Genomic DNA, 20395 nt, shown 5'->3' on the forward strand with positions numbered 1-20395 from the left:
AATTTTGATGGTGTACTTAAAATTTTGTAAGCACAGTATAAAGAACTACTTTAACTATATTCGGAATTAGAGAAAATGATTTCTTTAAATAGAGTATATTTATCAAATAGTATATCGAGGCTGTTTGTATATAAAAATTGTAAATTCTTCTAACCTCATAAAAGCAAAAATTATCTAAATAACTACCGACTTATTAAAATAATATAATAATTACAACTAAATTATCAATAATTTATATAGTTGTTGATTGTTAATTTTTAGTTAATATTCAGGTGCTCAGTGAAGTAATAGTTCAAATGGTAAAAAGTCAGCGTAGAAGGTACAGGTTCAAGTCCCGTCCGATTAGAATTTTTTCAATCAATAATTATTAAGATATGATTTCCATATTTTAATAGGGTACGCGTAACTGAAATATATTACAACTTGTTTCTAAGACGAATATTTCGATTAATTATTATTTAAATTATTGATTTTCATAATAAATTTTACTAATAACTTAATATATGTATCATAGTAATAATACTTTTTTTTTTAAACAATATAATTAAAAATTATATTAAAAAAGTGTAACTTTTTTATTTTCTTTATTTCCACACCAAATTGAGTACTTAGATAAGTCACGTGGTTTTTATAAACGGCGGGAAAATTAATAGTATTAATTTTTTTGGAAATGTAAAACTTCATAAATGCTTAATAAATTTAGAGCAACTAATGTATGATACAAACAGCTATAAATAAGCTAAAAATACGTATAAATTCATTCAACGTGCAGTAGTTTATAGAATTATATTTAATGCAATTTGTATTACCGGTTATTGATTTAGAGTCCGTAATGATATTCTATCACGTACAGCTTACTATACTTAAATTTCTTGATTCAATGCTTAGCATTGAATCAAGAAATTTAAGTATTCATCTATTGCCGCATTTTCAGCTTATAGCAAAAATACAGAGCATGTTCAGTGTCCATGTCTCCTTGTTTGATTCAAACCTCATTTAACGATTTACTTACTTAGCGATAGCTTAATAAAACTTACCTTTGCCTTTATTTTTTTTATGAAACAAAATATCGTATGTCAATGTCAAAATCGTGATAGATTAATTGTCAAATTGAATGTCATATTCACGTGTTTTTGTGTTTTGAATCCATGCTTCATTTCATAAAATAATTTAAATTATTTAGAAAAACATGTTTGTTTTTCGTTATTAATATTTTATTAAGGCACTGCTGCTTTTTTTATTACAACATGAAGTTTAATTATAAGGTATATACTTTTCAAACTGTGTTTAGAAATGCAACTTTTTTGGTGTTATTTAATTCTTTTAATTTTGATATAATGTATTTGTTTAATTAACAAAAACGGCTATGACTTTTATATTGTAAGAATCGAAATGAGATGTGTACACTGTTCCTCTGTATTCTCTCACCAATTTTCCTATGAGGCATGTAAAGGACCAAATATAACCATGTGCAAAAGTTTTTGTTTTTTCATATACAAAATTATAACTTATGTAGTTATTTATTAAATAATCTATATAGCTTTCATTAGCAACTTTGTTGTGTTGTATATTGATTGATAATAAAAAGAAGCCTATATTCTTCATCTCAAGCCCTATCTGTAATATCTGTGAAGCAAATTTCATGACAATAGGTTTAGTTGTTAAGGTGATAAGAGGTAATAAACGAATTCATTTTCACATTTATAATATTAATAAGAATTAAGAGGCAAGTGATTTTTAGTAATGGGATGTAGTGTCTATATTGCTAACAAAATAGGTAGACCTCTGCACAGTTTTTTGATAAACAATAATCAGAACATTAAGGGTTTCATATTTATGACTTTGTAAGCAGCTGGCTATTTGGCCACAACAGTAAATAGTGTTTTGCCCTTTTGAGGGTAAAGCAGTAAATTGTGGCCATTTTGTGTTACTGTGGCACACACGCAAAGGAAAAAAAAAAGATCTATATCATGTTTATATATTTTTCTGTTATTTTTGTCTTGTTTTTGAGAATGTTTATCTGTGTTTATCATTATTTGTATACTGAAGTAGTATAAATAAATTATATTATTTATCTATCTAAACTCAAAATATAATTAAACTCTATTTAAATTACATTTTTTTTATGTACAGTTTAGCAATTTACTTGGAACTGTGTACAAGAGAGGAGATATAATTTTTACACAAGATGGGAACTGTGTCATCAGTCCTGTGGGTAATAGGATTACTATATACAACCTTAAACAGTAAGTTATTTAATTGATTTTTTTAACTTAATACATTTTATTTACTCTAAATATTGTACATCAACTTGAAATGAATGAATGAAATATTAAAAACTGCTAACCTCAAAACATATGATGGTGCTTCTCAACCATCTTTCACTGAGTGCAACTGACTCCTAGCCTTATAACATAGATATGGCTAAATAGCCATACTTCTTGTCATAACTATGATGTGAATGAAGTTAAATAACTCAATTTATTAGGAATCTTGGGCACAAATAATAATCAAATGACTAGAGTCCCTTCAGCATTTGCTATTTAGTGAAGCTGTAAAAGCTGTGGTCAATAGTATAAGAATAATTTAAAAAATAGCAGGTGGTGGTAGATTTGTAGCCAGTTTAATAAAAAAAATTCTATGATCATAGTATTTTATTTATAGATGTTTATTTATTATATATATAAAATTTTAATAATTTCCAGCAATAAAAGTAATACACTGTCAGTGGAGGGACGCTTCAATTATACAGCTATTGATCTGTCACCCAATGGATCTATGCTGTTAGCAATAAATGAGAGTAAGTAGAAATATAAATAATAACTAGTATAAATAATTATAAATATAAATAATAACTGTAATCACTAATGAGGTGGTTAACAGACATTCCTTTTGGTTCGGTTCAGCGCTGAATGGTGTGGTCACTATTGTTATTATATGCATTTGCTAATTATAGCAAATAATTATTAAAAAAAAAAAAAAAACAATATATGCAGTGGAATGGTTATAGATCTTGTTAGCAAGTCTAGGCTTTTATCTCTTTGGTTTTTAGGGTTTTTAATTATATTATAATTTTTTTATTTCAAGATGGAGCAAACAAATATTTGCATGGATATAATGTGCAATTGAAACTTTAGAAAACTTGAAGTATTTATATTTATAATAATTAATTCTTTTTATTTAAAAAAACGAACAAAGATTGTTTCTCCAGTTGAACTCTTTATATAGTAACTATCCACCTTTCCAAGCAACCTTTAGATTGCTAAAGGTTGCTTGGAAGAGATTACTCTTAGTAATAAGGCCCCCTCATTGTTTTGTTAATGTAATATTTTCTTGGAATTGTTTATATTTATAATAAGTTTACTATTGTAATCTTATAGAGGAAACAATAAAGAGTATCTATCTGTTTATCTTTTGCAGAGGGCGAAGCTCAAATGATCAGTATGCTCACATGTGCAGTTGTACACAGGTACAAGTTTAGGCAGCATGTGAATGCTGTTAAGTTCAGTCCAGATGGGAAGTACTTTGCTGCTTGCTGTGATGATACAGGTAGGTTGTGTTTACAATAGGGCTTTCCTTTGATATCACCAAACATCCAACATAGACATTGCTGCTTGGATGAAATTTATTATTTTTATTTTAAATTATTGTAAAATATTGGCTGTGTTTCGCAGTTTCGCCTGTGTGAATTAGGGCTCAGCTATTTAAGTATTATTCCATGTTAGACATCTAAACATATTATAACAAAAAATTTTTTTTTCTTTACAAACTTGCAGTTTTAATGTCACATATTTATAATATTCTCGATCTATCAGGCAACAGAAAATTGATGAATTTTTGACCATTATTCATGTAGCAGTTGTTTGTCTTTAAATACTTGATTAAAATCGGCAATTTGTTTTGTACTTTCATTTTTAAACATAATTTAATTTACTTGTAATGTTTAAATCAAAGATTTCGTTTAAATATCTTAAACTTTTTTATTGATGAATGCAGTGTAATAAAAAAAAATTACTGCTTTAATATAATATTGTTTATTAAGTTGCACCGTCAATTATATTTTCTGTTATTCCTGTCTACGGTCGACTGGTAGATAACGCCATCTAGAAAGTTTAAATGGCGGACTTAACAATATAGTGTTAAGTCCGCCATTTAAACTTCCTAGATGTATTTAAAGTATAATAAATAAATAAATAATAGTGTTTGTATGTATTTTGTATAGCACGAAAATATTTGTCGAATATATCAGTCTGGAGTAGTTGTAAAGGTCATTCACATAATTTGCGTTATATTATGTAAATAAATAAAATTTCCCTTATTCATTTCAGTATTCATAATGACAGCTCCAAGCTGTTTCACTGGAGAATTCCGCTCGTTTGTCATGAAACGGGTTTTCAAGAAGGCACACGACGAAGTCACATGTCTCGACTGGTCGACATGTTCGAAACTGCTCGCAGTCGGCTCTAAGGATACCACTACAAAAATTTACACTGTAGATTACTTAGACAACCTCAGTATGTACTCACTGGGCGGCCATACGGACAAAGTGGTTGGTGTTTTTTTCGAAAAGAAGAGTTTGGACCTTATAACAGTGAGCAGGAACGGTCAAGTTTGCTTGTGGGAAGCGAACATTGACTCCGATGATCTTGTAACATCAGAAGTACAGATATCTCATAGAAAAAGGAGGAAATTGGCTAAACAAGAAGAGAGCGATGATGATATTGATGAGAAGAATGTTGTAGAAAAAGATAAGGAATATGTTAGTAAATATTTTTGTAATTATTTTTTCTATGGTTTAGCTAATTTCTTATTAGCCATTTGTATTTCTTTGATGACATTATTTAATGTTTTCGGATTAATAACTCTTCAGATTAGGTTGTTACTAGTAAGTCCACTAAGTAGGTTTATAGAATTGAATATAATAGGTACCATGGGCGAAACAGTATACTCTGTTATGTCTATGGTACTGCTCATGTCTATAGGCGACGATTACTACTTTCCATCAGGTGAGCCGTCAGCTTGTTTACCATTCTAAGTTGCAAAAACTAAATATAATATTTTTTAGAATTTGAAAAAAGTGAGAATTTGTTTAAAGATTAAGGTCACTTCTAGTCAAACAATTCTTTGCCAGCTCTCTGAAGGAGTTACTGGTATAAATAAATAAATATAAAGAAATATACTGAACTTTGTAAAATATTTCAAATTATTTAAAATACTATATCATTATCAATATTGTGATTGATTGAACTGATTTTAATAATTCTTTTTGCTGTCTATAGGATTTACTTTCCTATTGATATTATATTTATTTTGCTATGATTGAAGTAACAATTTTTTTTTGCCGTGCAAAATAAAGAAGTCATATTTGTATCTGTGTAGTGTTTTTTATCTCTATGTTATTTTTAATAAAAAAGAAAAACTTTTTCTAGGAAAGTGACGACGAGCAGCAGGATTCAGAAGTGAAAAGTAATAAAAACAATACAGACGAGAAAAAATTGCTATACAAAAAATTGGGTCGACATTACATAGGCGATGCACTAAGGAGTGCCGATTACAAGGTGAAATTAACAGCGGCTCAGTACCATAAGGCTACTAAACTATTGGTCACTGGTAAGGAAGACTTATTATCATTCTATATATTAAAGAGTTTTTTAACGGTTGATAATAGTATGGTAACCCTCTCTGCGTTATCAGTATACACTAGTGGGGCACCAGTGAGGGGTAATAGGTGAGGAAAGCAGGCCAGTTAGTCCATCCTGACGAATTTAACTAGAATTAACCATGATGGTTTCCAGGTGGAGTTTGACCTGATAGGGAGGGTATATTGAAGTAATGGAGCTATTTGACCCCTTTACTAGTAATCCCTTTCCCCCCATTTAAAAGTGTTATATCTATTTAAGTTGTATGGACTCTGCATAGAACAGGCCACCTTTTTCCATAGCTAAACATAGCCCTCCTCCAATAAGGGGGTTTATCCTGTGATTGCCACACTCGGCAGGTGGGTTGGCAATTACAGTTATAATTTTGTGATGTTTTAAGATGGGCCCTGTTCATCCCTCAACCATTATATTCCCTTACTTGCCTCTTACAACACCCACGGAACTTTCACCCACCCACTTTCACTTCAGAATAATAATTGATAGATTGTTTCCTCCAAATGATTACTTTACTTTACTTTACTTTATTCTTTATTGTACACAAAAGGTTATTGAAATGTAAAAACAAACATAATTGTGCACAAGGGCGAGCTTATCTCCAATAGAGATTTCTTCCTTACAGATTACAATTCCTTAGAGATTCCTTAGTGATTACAATAGTAAACTTATTACAAATATTTATTTATTTATTTATTCATTAGTACAAATATGTGTACATGGCGGACTTAATGCTAAAAGCATTCTCTTCCAGTCAACCACAGGGAAGTGTCAGAATACTCAAATGCGGTACTACTAATTATTGATATACATACATACTAAAATTACCTATATAAACGAATAAATATATATGAATAACAAATATACTTACACATATATGATATATACTATATTATACACGAATTTGGGAATAATATAAACAATTACAAGAAATAATAATAATTGATGTTATATAATTAATAAAAACTTTTGTAAAATGTAAATATTTGCATGCCAACATCGCTAATGCAAATAACCAGGTGCCAAAATAGTAGCACATGGCTTTGTAATAATTTTAAGACTATATAAAGCAAATAAACTGATTTCATATAATTTCATAATGTTATGTCATCTTCAGGTTTCTCCAGCGGTATATTCTTTCTTCATGAGATGCCAGACGTTAATCTTATTCACACACTCAGCATATCAGAGCACAGGATCAGCAGTATCTCGATATCCCCGCCAGGAGACTGGATAGCGTTTGGGTGTCCGCACATTGGGCAGCTACTTGTATGGGAATGGCAGAGTATGTTAATTTTAATAATTTTTAGACCCCTGGTGTGTTTTTTTTTAATGTATTTTTTTTTATACAACTTACAATGGCAAACAAGCTGACGGCCCATCTGATGGAAAGTCGTAACCGTCGCCTATAGACACGAGCAGTACCATGGACATAACAGAGCATACTGTTTCGCCCATGATACCCCCCATGCGTTGCCATTCCTGAGGACTCAGGTGTTATTCCTCCGTACCCAGTAAATTCATGCCAAATGTCTAGAACAAAATGTATACCGATCCGATATCTATAGGTTCCTGTGGGCATTGATGTCTGAAAAAAGGTCAAAGGTCGGATATCTATTTTCGAATATGTTTAAAGTCTGTTATTCAATATTAACAGACTTTTAACATATTCGTTATTGGGCTTGTGTTCTGTACATTATTGTAACTAAAATATATAGATATTACTATATATTACTCCTAACACTAATATTCAATTCTCCTGACAGGTGAACAATACGTGATGAAGCAGCAAGGCCACTCCCTAGACATGACCTGTCTCGCTTACTCTCCCGACGGTCTCTACATAGTAACGGGAGGGTACGATGGGAAAGTTAAGGTGTGGAACACTAGTACAGGGTTTTGTTTCGTCACATTCAACGAGCACAAATCGTCCGTGACGAGTATAGTGTTCAGTGCAAACAAGAAGTTCTTCGTGTCCTCGTCGCTAGATGGCACTGTTAGATGTTATGATCTAACTAGGTGCGTATTTTTATAATTATGCAATTTGGATTATGGAATTCGACTTTGAAAAGTGGGAATTTCGGATTAATTTTATATCTCGAAATTGACTTTGGTTCCAATAATTTCGAACCGGAGTTATGACGAAGATCAAAATGCAACTGTACAAGGTTCGACGAGTCGTATTGGCGTATTTAGAGAAATGTTCGGAGGGAGAGACGAAAGGTTCTTGAATGGCGACTCCGTATGGGCAAACGTAGTGTAGTACGACTCCCCCCCACCTAGATGGGGTGACGATCTCAAAACGATACAGGGGGTCATTAGATGCAGCTGGCTTAGGACCATTCTTTATGGCAGTATATGGAAGAGGCTTATAGTCGGCAGTGGACAAATAATTACTGAGATGATGATGATAATGAAGGGGGATGGGGGGGGAGGAGTTGTGAACCTAATCTAAATGTTAGCTCTGATTTGGGTATACTAGGTTGTGACGCTAGATGTACGTCGCCTGGTCATAGCACAGAGTATTCTACTTTGAATACATGTATCTGGGTAGAGACTCTTTTCATTATTATTTAAAAAAAAATTCTTTCATATTTGAAAAAAAAATCTGCGAAGAACTGTTCTTTCGGTCTGAGTCTGCTTGCTTAACTGATAATAAAAACTGATATTGATTGTCGACTCCTCAGGTACCGTAACTTCCGCACGCTGACGGCAGCGACCCTGGTGCAGTTCAGTTGCGCGGCGCTAGATGGCAGCAGCGAGCTGTGCGCCGCCGCCGGCCAGGACGTCTTCGATATCTACCTCTGGTCTATCAAGTTTGGGAAACTACTTGATGTTAGTGTCAAATTCTTAATTGTAGATCTTTGAATAGACTCTTTGTCAAAGAGAGATGATACAAAGTCATGCATACGAATATCTTTATTAAATTTTAGATTTTCGCTTTGAATGGTTTAAATCCAATATAATGATTTTAAGACCATGCAGATTTGATGGATTGTCTAATCTTGCTTTATATTTAATTGAATTTTGTAATAAAGAATATGTAATTATAAATTTAATTTATTATATTAATTATATTGTGACATTTCTATGCATGTAATCTGTAGTCAATGTTGTGTACGCCTGCTATAGGTATGCATATCAGCATGCTGCACAAAAAATGTTATTTAATTTATGTACAATATGTATACTGTTGGTGTGCCTAATTCGAAATAAATAAATAAAGAAATAAGTCTACGTAAATACGTATCCATATTACAAAAAGATTTCGCTTATAGTTTTACGACCGGCCGCGAGGAGGTAGATCTGATAGGGTTTATTGCTAGCAATAGGGTTGCTAATTTCAATTACTAACAATTCCTTCTCACCCTGCAAACAGGTACTAGGCGGTCATGAAGCACCAGTGTCCTGTTTAGCATTCAGCCCGGCGCTAACTAGCTCCCGGCTCGCGTCGGCCAGCTGGGACAAGACCGTCCGGCTGTGGGACTGCATCGAGAGTAGCTCCGACTGCGAGACCATACAGCTCACGTCCGACGCGCTGCAGGTCGCCTTCCGGCCTGACGGTGAAGAGGTATGCGATAAAATAAATTTGATGTAATACCTTAATTTGGTCTAAGATCTTACTATAATAATATAATACCAGATAATATGTAAGAGTAAAATATAAGCTAATAATAGTATACCAGAGGGGAGACTTTGTACAAAAGTTATTTGCTTGGGCATCTCTGTCCCATTCGTGTTTCTACCATGAAGTAGTTGTGTTTGCATGGCTGTGTTTCGGTTCAAAGGGTGAGATATAGCAGTGAATTTACAGGGTATAGAGGAATAACATGTGAGTCCTCAGGAATGGCAACGCATGGGAGGTGTCGTGGGCGAAACAGTATACTCTGTTATGTCCATGGTACTGCTCATGTCTATAGGCGACGGTTACCACTTTCAATCAGGTGGGCCGTCAGCTTGTTTGCTATTCTAAGTTGTATAAAAAAAATTGAATGAATGAATAAATAATTGAAATTATTGTTAAAAATGTGGTACAAGAAAGTGATAATATTACAATAGGTAATATTACAATAGTTGGTTTCACACATTTTGTCATTACTGACATGCAACAGTCATTACAAAAATTATGACAAAATAATTCTTTATAATAAAATTAATTCTATAGCCATATTTATATAATTCAGAAATTTATATCTACTTGTAACAAAATTGAAATTTTTTAAATATATTATTTTCATATTGGAACTAGATGATGTCTATACATGTAAGATTTTATAGCCTTCCCTATAAAGGAAGTTTTGCCAGTAATTGCCACGCTTGGCAGGTGGGTTGGCAAATACAGTCAGGCTTTAGAGATGTTTTAAGAGAGATGCTGTTGCCCATTCCTCACCTTCCATTGATCGCCTCTTACGACATCCACGGAATAGGAAAGGGTGGCCTATTCTATGCCGGGGGCACATGGTACCATGTATATGTTCTAGATCGCGGTGTCGACCCTGGACGGCAATATCAGCTTGTTCAGCACGGCGTCGTGCGAGCAGACGGGTAGTATCGAGGGACGCAACGACCTCGGCGCCGGCCGCGCCGACACTGACCTCGTCACCGCCAACACCAACCTCAAGACTAAGTAAACTAATTACTAGATGTTACACAACGCCATCTACCCACAAACAAGTGGAACTAATAATATTATTAATCCTTCTTAGCATGATTTTTTTTATTGGTAAAACAAATCAAGATGATATAATTCATGTTCAAAATTAAAGGAAAAATGTTAAAAAAATAAATAAATTGACAGCTATGTTTTGTTTTTTGCAATGGACATAAAAAAGGTATCCACACATAAGACACGATCAACTTAAAGTGAACTTGATCTTTTATATAATTTTTGGACATTCAATGTTATGATGGAAATTTCCACCATTATGCAAAGAAGGGTTTTATAATTGCTTGTGTATTTATATGGTATTGATTTCACTGATGTTACAGTTTTTCGTGATTGTCTGATCAGCAAATTATCATATTATGTCAATTTTATATACCTTTTCATTTATATTAATACACGCCCACTATATATATATATATATATATATATATATATATATATATTTATATTTTAATATTATATTCTTTTTTTATATATATATATAAATATTTTTTGTGTTGTTTCTTTATTATAATTCTTAATATATGAATTTTTTTAACCCCTGTGTTGTCGCATATTTCTGTAAAATAAAGTTACTTTCTTTCTTTCTTTCTTTATATATACTTTTTATTATAACAGATTGTGAATTGTTGATCTTTGTCGGGTGCCCACGATACAGGTTCGCCTAGTGTAGGGCCCACTGTATCTTGTGTGTGTAACTTTGTGTTTTTGTCAAATAATAAATTTCTATATCTGTCGGTATATACTGGCGGGGCACCAGTGAATGATGATAGGTGAGGATGAAAACATGTCAGATAACCTATCGTGAAGAATTTTACAAGAATGGAGGTAGATCTGATAGGGTATATTGCTAGCAATGGGGGTGTTTTTTTTTTGGATGGTTGAAAATGGTATGGTAACCCCGCCTGCGCTAACGGGATACGTTGGCGGAGCACCAGTGAAGGGTGATAGATGAGAATGAAAACAGGCCAGTTAGCCCATCATGATGAATTCATCAGGAATTAACCATGATAGTTTCCAGGGAGAACCGCGAGGAGGTTGACCTGTTTGGGTATATTGCTAGCAATGGGATTCTCAGTCTCCATTACTAACAATCCCTTTCCCCCAGCAATGGAGGTGTTAGACTCCCATTACTAACAATCCCTTTCCCCCAAAGCGGTTGGTTATCTCTGGTCGCTTATAATTAATTAAATAGCTTAATGTATCATTATAAAATTTTGTAAATTTGCTTTTGCTTAATAAATAAAAAAAAATTGTTGTACAGGGCATTTACAACTATATGTTACTCCGCTGACGGTACGTGCCTTCTCGGCGGGGGGAACTCCAAGAATATTTGCCTGTATAGCGTAAGGGAAGCGGTGCTGATCAAGAAATTCGTCATCACGCAGAACAGATCCTTAGATGCTGTGAACGTGAGTAATTATTATTTTATTTATACAACTTAGAATGGCAAACAAGCTGACGGCCCACCTGATGGAAAGTGGTACCGTCGTCTATAGACATGAGCATTGTTGACGCTATTTTGGTATTTTATATTTATATACAATGAATGTCATTGTATTTTTCTTGTACATTCATTTTTCTAGGGGTGCATATTGGTATCCTGTGAAACATGTGTAGTCGATTTAAATAAATAAGTAAATAATATGATTACAGGACTTCATCAACCGCCGGTTTCTGACAGAGTTCGGCAACATGGCGCTCATAGAGGAGAGGACGGAGCTGGAGGGTGGGGATGTGGCCATCCGCCTGCCCGGCGTCAGGGATGGTGATATGGCTGACAGGAGGGTTAAACCAGAGGTGAGATGTTTTTGCAACTTAGAATGGCAAACAGGCCGACCGTTAGGTGGCCACCTAATGGAAAGTGGTAATCGTCGCCTGTAGGCGTGAATTCCATGTCCGATACACCACAGAGTATACTGTGACGCCCACGATTGCTATGAGAACGGTTATGGGGCGCTGTTCTCTGTTCTAATAGCTAATAAATAAGGCTGTGTTTTACAAAAAAAAAACTGACTTCAGTTGTAGCAAATTTTGATTTAAAAATTAACCTACTGACTCGGTTTTGATAAAATTTCTACGGGACCAATATGTATGTATGTATGTGTATGTATGTATGTACGTGTATGTATGTATGTGTATGTATATGTAAATATATCCTTTCAGATAAAAATAAAGAATTTTCCAAATCGGTTTGCAACTGACGTAGTTATGAGGTAATAAACAAAATGAGAAATATTAACGAATTGAGTACCTCCTTCTTTTTTTGAAGTTGGTTAAAAATGTTTATAGTCTATTTGTTTTTCTGTGATTTTTTGATTCAGGTAAGAGTACACTGCGTACGTTTCTCGCCGACCGGTGAGAGCTTCGCCGTCGCAGCCACCGAGGGGCTTTTAGTTTACAGTCAGAATGCAGGCATCGATGGCACATTCAGGTCAGTTCATACTTATTATGATCATTATTGGGTATCAGCGTCATCATATTAGCCCTTAATTGTCCACTGCTGGACATAAGCATCCCCCTAGTAGGGGTTTGCCAGTAGTTGCCGCGTTTGGCAGGCGGATTGGCAACCTCAATTAAACTTTAAAGATTTTTAAGAGGATGCTGCTGCCCATTCCTCGGCCTCTTACGACACTTACGGGAAAGGAAGGGGTGGTCCGTTCTATGCCGGGGTACCCAGGGGTCTATTGGGTATGGTAGCATAGAATTGACGTAAGTATGGATGCACTAGGTTGAGTAGCATTTAAGAAAATATATTAAGTATGAATTGGCTATAAGAGTAAGGGAAGACCTGAAAAGGTACTTACCTTATTTTTTTTTATTGGGTGAAAATGGTATGGTAACCCCGCCTGCGCTAACGGGATACGCTGGCGGAGCACCAGTGAAGGGTGATAGATGAGAATGAAAACAGGCCAGTTAGCCTATCATGATGAATTCATCAGGAATTAACCATGATAGTTTCCAGGGAGAACCGCGAGGAGGTCGACCTGGTTGGGTATATTGCTAGCAATGGGATTCTCAGTCTCCATTACTAACAATCCCTTTCCCCTCTGTACCTACCTTACACGTAATCCTGGAATGTGAGGCTGTGGCCCATCAACGTTTAGATCCTCGGAACGGTAAGGTCGCTCCGTGAGGCCTGTGAAGAACCCAGGAAGCTTCTGCGCTTCTGGGCGGAGCTAGGTTGGCTGCACTAGCCACGACTCATACGCACAACGGCCCAAATGAGAGGCTAAGCGCGGAAAATAGAGTTCTATTTACATTCACACATATACCAGATAAAAACCGTAAGCTTGTTTTTTTTTTGTTTCATATATACAGGCCGTATCGTTTGGATTCCGGCTCCACTCCTCAGACGGTAAGACAGCACCTGAAGGACAGATCCTGGGGGCACGCATTGCTCGGCGCCATACAACTGAACGAACTCACCATCATACAAGAATGCGTCGAATCGGTACCGCCTTCTGACAGTAAGTACTCATTATTTGGTATTTTAGGTATCTGTCTCTCTTTTCAGCTCTGACTTAATCTACATATACTCTCTTTTCTTTATAATATCCTGCATAATCCCGTTGCACCAACATATCTTTGTGAGCGGTTTAACTTTCTGTATTCAGCGAAAAGCAATACTAGGACTCTTAATCGTTCTTTATTGCGAACTCCGATTTATTCTGGTCAAGCGTATTCAGATTCTTTTGTTGTGGCTGCAATTAGACTATGGAACACATTTCCTCATGAAATTAGAAATAGCCCAAGCATTGGGATTTTCAAATCACGTCTGAAGAATTATTACCTCTCACAATGCTGATGTACGTACTTATTATATTTGTGTATTATATATAGTATACATATATTTATCTATTTATATGTATTTACTTTTATATATTTTTATTTATTTATTTTTAACTATAACATTTAAGTCGATTGGTACACATGTTATGACTGTAACTACTAATGAACTGTCACTTTTCTCATATTGGGTTTGCTGGAAGAAATCTCTATTGGAGATAAGCTCGCCTTTGTGCACTATTATGTTTGTTTTTACATTTCAATAACTTTTGTGTACAATAAAGAATAAAGAATAGATAGATAGATAATTTATTTGCATAGCATACAAAACCCACAGTAAAAAAAAAAACACAAAAAGTAATTTATACGAAACAACAATTTATAGTTTTCAAGGTTAAAAATTTTATCTTCCAATAAACAGGAGGAAGTTCTCAGTTCATCCAATTATATACTTGATATAGTATTGATTAAAATATATATTTATAATGCACCACCTACTTATTTCTCTGTTTGTCCAATGGTTGATTGGCAGAGAACACTGTCTAGAGTTAAGTCCACTAAACATACATAAATGTATGTGCACTTGCGTTACAGTTTAAATAAAATGTATTGACCGGCCATAACAAATGATCTATTTGATGAATCATTTTGAATACTTTTTTTTTCTTTAATTGGGCATTATCATCTTCCTACCCTTATCCCAATCATTTGGGGTCGGCGTAATATGATTTTATCCATATTACAAAAAGATTTGGTTTTTAGTTTTACGACCGGCCACCTGCCTGACTCTCTTTGGGAATTATAATAATAATAATTGGGCATTATAATAATAAAAAATAACATAAATATAACAAATAAAAAATACTATTTTTTTTTATTATATATTTAAAACTTTTTAACTTAAAGTTACTAAAAATTATCTCTTTATTTAACTTTTTTTTTCTGTAATTCATTAAAGTTATTACTTTTGTGAAACAAAATCTTAAATTTTTTAATAATTAAATGATAATTACATATATCTGATAGATGTCGCTCACTGAATTTAGAAATAGACCAATAAATTTTTTATTTATTTATGTATTAATGTTATATTATTATTCATTTACTTTTATTATTTACATATGTAGGTATATAGAGCTGTTTTTATTGTGTTATATGTTAAATTTTTTTTTACTGTGTATTATTTAGTTTATCTTTAATTGTCCGGTTATTACCCTTGTACATTCTACAGTTTTCTTTCAGCTTCTCAAAGGTTGACTGTAAGAGATACCTTTATGGGATAAGTCCGCCATTGTATATTAAATCATTTACCAGTGTTTAATCTGAGTTATGTACAATAATAATTTTACAATACAATATAATAAATTATATACTATTTATTTCAGTCGAACTAACCGTTACGAGTTTAGAAGAGGATTACGTCAGTCGCCTTCTGAATTCACTGGCGCGGCTTCTAGAAGACAGCCGACACTTAGAGCATTTACTTCTATGGGTGAAGGCGGCGATCTCAGGCAAGAGGAAGGTGCCTCCGAACGTACTTCTGGCGCTGGAGAAAGTACTTACCGTGAAGTACTCGCAATTGAGCAAAATGTAAGTTGAATGTTGTTTGAAAAATTTTATTTTTACTACATTTCGCCCGCTGCTTTTCTTGCGTGTGGTATTCCAGAGGAGTTAAATTTTCAAGAATGCTGAAAAGTATTTTATTTATTTCTAATCAGAAGTCGTAAAACTAAATTTTCGTATTTATTATTACAGAGCTCCCATACAAATATTCATCCCTTATTTCAACCCCTTAGGGGCCCTAATATCTGACAAAATTCCACACAAACTTTCAGTCCCCATTTTTTAACCTCTTACGGTTCGAGTTTACAAAATATCTCACTTATTATTTTAAATACATAATCGGGACTTAACACGATGTAAGTCTTTACAGGTAAATAGTACCTATATACCTGCTTGTTTATTGCCGACGTTTCGACGTGGATTGCACTACGTCGTTTATATTATATATTTCAATTTATATATTATATAATTATAAATATATAGAATTATATATATTTCGAGTAAAATTACAATATTAATACATACATATAAATATATATGTTAAATACAACATATAAATATCAAATAAAAGAGAACACAATGATGACAGTCTTCTAATCATTATATATATATATATATATATATATATATATATATATATATATATATATATAGTTCAGCCATAAGTCCTGTTAAAAATGTAGTGTATGTAGAAATGTAATATTACTAAAACTTATACCTAAATACTTATTGAAATCTCAGCAAAAAACAAACAAAAAAATATTCTATTCGAAATAGCCACTTTTGGGCTTTTATACAGGCCTTTAATCTGTTTGGCCACGAATCTATGGATTTACGCGCTGTCTTCAAGGAAAATTTCGCCACTGCTTGCTCCAGAGATTTTTTAAGAGGCTCAATGTTGCCGTGTCGTTTAGAGCAAGCCATGTTCTCTAAAACTGACCATAATTTGATGTCTAAAGGGTTGAGGTCTGGGCGAGATGAGGGCTAGTCTTCAGCTTATTTTATGTCATTTTTTGTCATTTGTAAATTAGTTTATTTATCTCCACAAAATACATTAAATGCACAGATTATTTACTCTATACAAAATATAAGTATCGTAATAATATTTGCTACGTTTGGCAAACGGATTGGCAACCTTAGAAATCAATCGTGCAGGAAAAGTCACGCGTTAGTTCTAGTTATTTGAACCTGTTCAAAAAGAGAGGGAGATTTGTACAAAAGTCGATTGCTTGGGTACCTCTGCCCCATTCGTGTTTCTACCGTGAAGCAGTTGTGTTTGCATGGCTGTGTTTCGGTTTGAAGGGTGGGATATGGCGTGAAATTACTGGGTACAGAGGAATAACACCTGAGTCCTCAGGAATGTCCTCATGAAGTCCGCATGGGGGAGTATCATGGGCGAAACAGTATACTCTGTTATGTCCATGGTACTGCTCATGTCTATAGGCGACGGTTACCAATTTCCGTCAGGTGGGCCGTCAGCTTGTTTGCTATTCTAAGTTGTATAAAAAAAAACCATTCAAATGACATCACAATATGTCATGACTGAAATTATTACAAAACGTGTCATTGTAACATCAAAAATGCGGTGTGCCGCGTTACCTGAGTAGTTATCATGATTGATTGTCGGCCGGGACCATTGATAAGGCGATATCAACGTAGTGATATAATATAAATAAGGTCAAGAGTAGCAAATCATGTTTCTATGTACATTAAAATTTTAAACGCTATCCATAGTGGAAAACGCTGATTTTATATTTATATTTGTTTACTGGCCGTTTCCTGTGGTGTTGCCCGCTTCTATGTAGTTCCCTTATATCATTCCCATTGGAATTCTTCATGTATCCAGTTTTATATTGTATACTTATATACTTAAATGGTTTTTTTTATACAACTTAGAATGACAAACAAGCTGATGGTCCACTTGATGGAAAGTGATAACCGTCGCCTATAGACATGAGCAGTACCATGGACATAACAGAGTATACTGTTTCGCCCATGATACCCCCCATGCGTTGCCATACCTGAGGACTCAGGTGTTATTCTTCTGTACCCAGTAAATTCACGCCATATCCCACCCTTCAAACCGAAACACAGCCATGCAAACACAACTGCTTCACGGTAGAAACACGAATGGGATAAAGGTACCCAAGCAATAGATTTTTGTACGTATCTAATCAATCAATCATCATCAATATCAATATATATAATAAAATCGTAACTGCTCGCTGTCTTTACCTATGTACAGACACTCTATATATCCTGAGGAGATAAAAAACATCGCTACAAAAAACATTTTTAAATTCCTACCATTGATAGGAATTAGCTGCGACCTTTAAAAAAGGTCGAGCACAGAAGATCACGGATAGATCGTAGTGTCACAAGTTTTTCTGTCTGAAAAAGGCCGTTTCTCAATAATAATAATATGACTAGTTTACTATTTAGTACGTTAGAATATATTTTTCTCAAACATGCTTGGAAATGTGAGCATTTTTTTGACAATCTTCTTCGAGATAAATCAAAATTGCCGTACTGGCCAGATACATGCGGGCGGCGGCCGGCAAAAGTTGTATGAAAATCCATATCTGTTGTGTTTTGCGGCCAGATAAATTACTGTGTAAACTCATATCTGTCCTGTAATTTAAAAACGGAATGACCTTTTACTTCGAAACATGGCTACCAAGGACGTAACTAATAAAAGGTTTTATTTAAATTTCGAATTAGCTTGCAAATATATGGTGCGTAAAAAATTATTATTGTTCGTTATTCGTCGTTGAACTTAAAAAGTAAAATTGTGTTTTTGATTTCCGCGCATTGTTTGAGAAAAGTACTATACAAGCCTTGGCCTTGATGGACTCACGTATGTGTGCCTCGGCTACGTTTCGGCCCACATTTGCACGTTCGTCCATCAACGCTTCAGTTGCTGGCCGCTGCAGTAATCTACTATTAATTATGTTTTTTCTTACAGATGTGATTTCAACAAATACACGATTCGGTGTATAAAGACAGTGGGCGAGATGATTCCTAAACGTGAAGAGGAGGCGATGGACACCAGCGACAACGAGTCCAGTGGACGAGGGACGTTTTCGGATACTGATTAATTATAAATAACCTGTTTTATTATTATTATTATTTTTTATAATAAAATGTTTATTTGAAATTCATTTGTGCTATTTTTCCTTTCGATCTTTATGTGTACGAGATATTCTCGTACGTGTGAACTTTAGAAAACGTATCAATATAAAACGTAGGCTTAAGAAAAATAGGTAAAAGTAAATGCTAAAGTTATGAATTCATTCATATCAACAATAGTAGCTTTTTTTTTTATACAACTTAGAATGGCAAGCAAGCTGACGGCCCACCTGATGGAAAGTGGTAACCGTCGCCTATAGACATGAGCAGTACCATGGACGTAACAGAGTGTTCTGTTTCGCCCATGATACCCCCCTTACCATTCCTACGTTGCGTTACCATTCCTGAGGACTCAGATGTTATTCCTCTGTACCCAGTAAATTCACGCGATTCACTGTTCATCCAAAAAGGTTGACTGGTAGAGAATTCTAATAGCATTATGTCCGCTTTTTGTATCATATTTTCTTTTGGTCAATAAAGTTATTAATATAAATAAATAAATAAAAATTTTTAAGTTAGTTCTTCAGGAATACGATTGTAAAACAAAACCGTATCAAATTTGATGCAGTAGTTTTTGAGTGATATTGGAACAAACATACAAACAGACAACATTTCTAAAAAAATTATGTTTTAGCATTTGTTGACCTTATTATAACTTTTCATATAAATTCTTCTTAAATATCTTTCATGGATGCGTTGTCAGGTTGACCTCCACGCGATTCCTTTGGAAACCATCAAAATTCTCCACGAATTCAGGACGATGGCTCAACTGACTTGCTTTTATCCTCACCTATCATCCTTCACTGGAGCCCCGCCAGCGTATACCGTTAGCGCAGGCGTGATTACCTTTACATTATCATCCATAAAAAACTTAAATACGCTCATGAGCACAAACGGGGTCGACCTCCACGCGGTCCCCCCTGAAAACCATCGTGTCGAATTCCAGGTGTATTCATCACGATGGGTTAATTGACCTGCATTTTCATTCTCACCTATCATCCCTCACTGGTGCCCCGGCAACGTATACCGTTTTTTTTTTACAACGCAGGGGGCAAACGAGCATGCGGCTCACCTGATGGTAAGTGACTACCGCCGCCCATGATCCCAGGAGGGTTACCTTTACATTATCCTTCATAAAAAAAACTCTTAAATACGCTCACGAGCGTAAGCGGGATCGACCTCTACGCGGTCCTCCCTGAAAACTATCATTGTTAATTCCTGATGAATTCATCATAATGGAGTAACTGGCCTGTTTTCATTCTCATCTATCATCCTTCACTGGTGCCCCGCCAGCGTATACCGTTATCACAGGCGTGATTACGTTTACATTATTATCCATAAAAAAAAAAACTTAAATACACTTATGAGTACAGGCAGGGTATCATTCCATTATAATTCCATACTTGTTAAACAATATGACATAAGCCATATGCCATAAGCCCACGAACACTCAGGTCGTGGAATGAACTCCCTGCCGAGGATTTCCAAGAGACTACAGCATGGGACTCTTCAAAAGGTAAAGAGGTTTCTTCAGGGTTGGCAACGCACGCGTAATGCCTCTGGTATTGCAGGTGTTCATAGGCTACGGTAACCA

At 34.5% G+C, this 20395-nt stretch overlaps 1 protein-coding gene across 1 annotated transcript; it reads left to right on the forward strand.

Annotated features, from left to right (window-relative positions):
• The first annotated feature begins 1115 nt into the window (after positions 1-1115).
• LOC113509128 (periodic tryptophan protein 2 homolog) lies at positions 1116-18833 on the forward strand. The gene is made up of 17 exons (XM_026892432.3): positions 1116-1265; positions 2134-2246; positions 2706-2800; positions 3421-3549; positions 4329-4759; positions 5430-5610; positions 6772-6939; positions 7421-7673; positions 8342-8489; positions 9034-9225; positions 10136-10281; positions 11585-11732; positions 11977-12120; positions 12645-12754; positions 13642-13790; positions 15495-15699; positions 18638-18833. The coding sequence occupies exons 1-17, from the start codon at positions 1248-1250 to the stop codon at positions 18768-18770; spliced, it is 2763 nt and encodes a 920-aa protein (XP_026748233.2). The 5' UTR covers positions 1116-1247; the 3' UTR covers positions 18771-18833.
• The last annotated feature ends 1562 nt before the right edge of the window (positions 18834-20395 follow it).

Source organism: Galleria mellonella, unplaced genomic scaffold, assembly GCF_026898425.1.
Source record: "Galleria mellonella isolate WM207_F2 unplaced genomic scaffold, CSIRO_AGI_GalMel_v1 utg270, whole genome shotgun sequence".
Taxonomy (NCBI): Eukaryota; Metazoa; Arthropoda; class Insecta; order Lepidoptera; family Pyralidae; genus Galleria; species Galleria mellonella.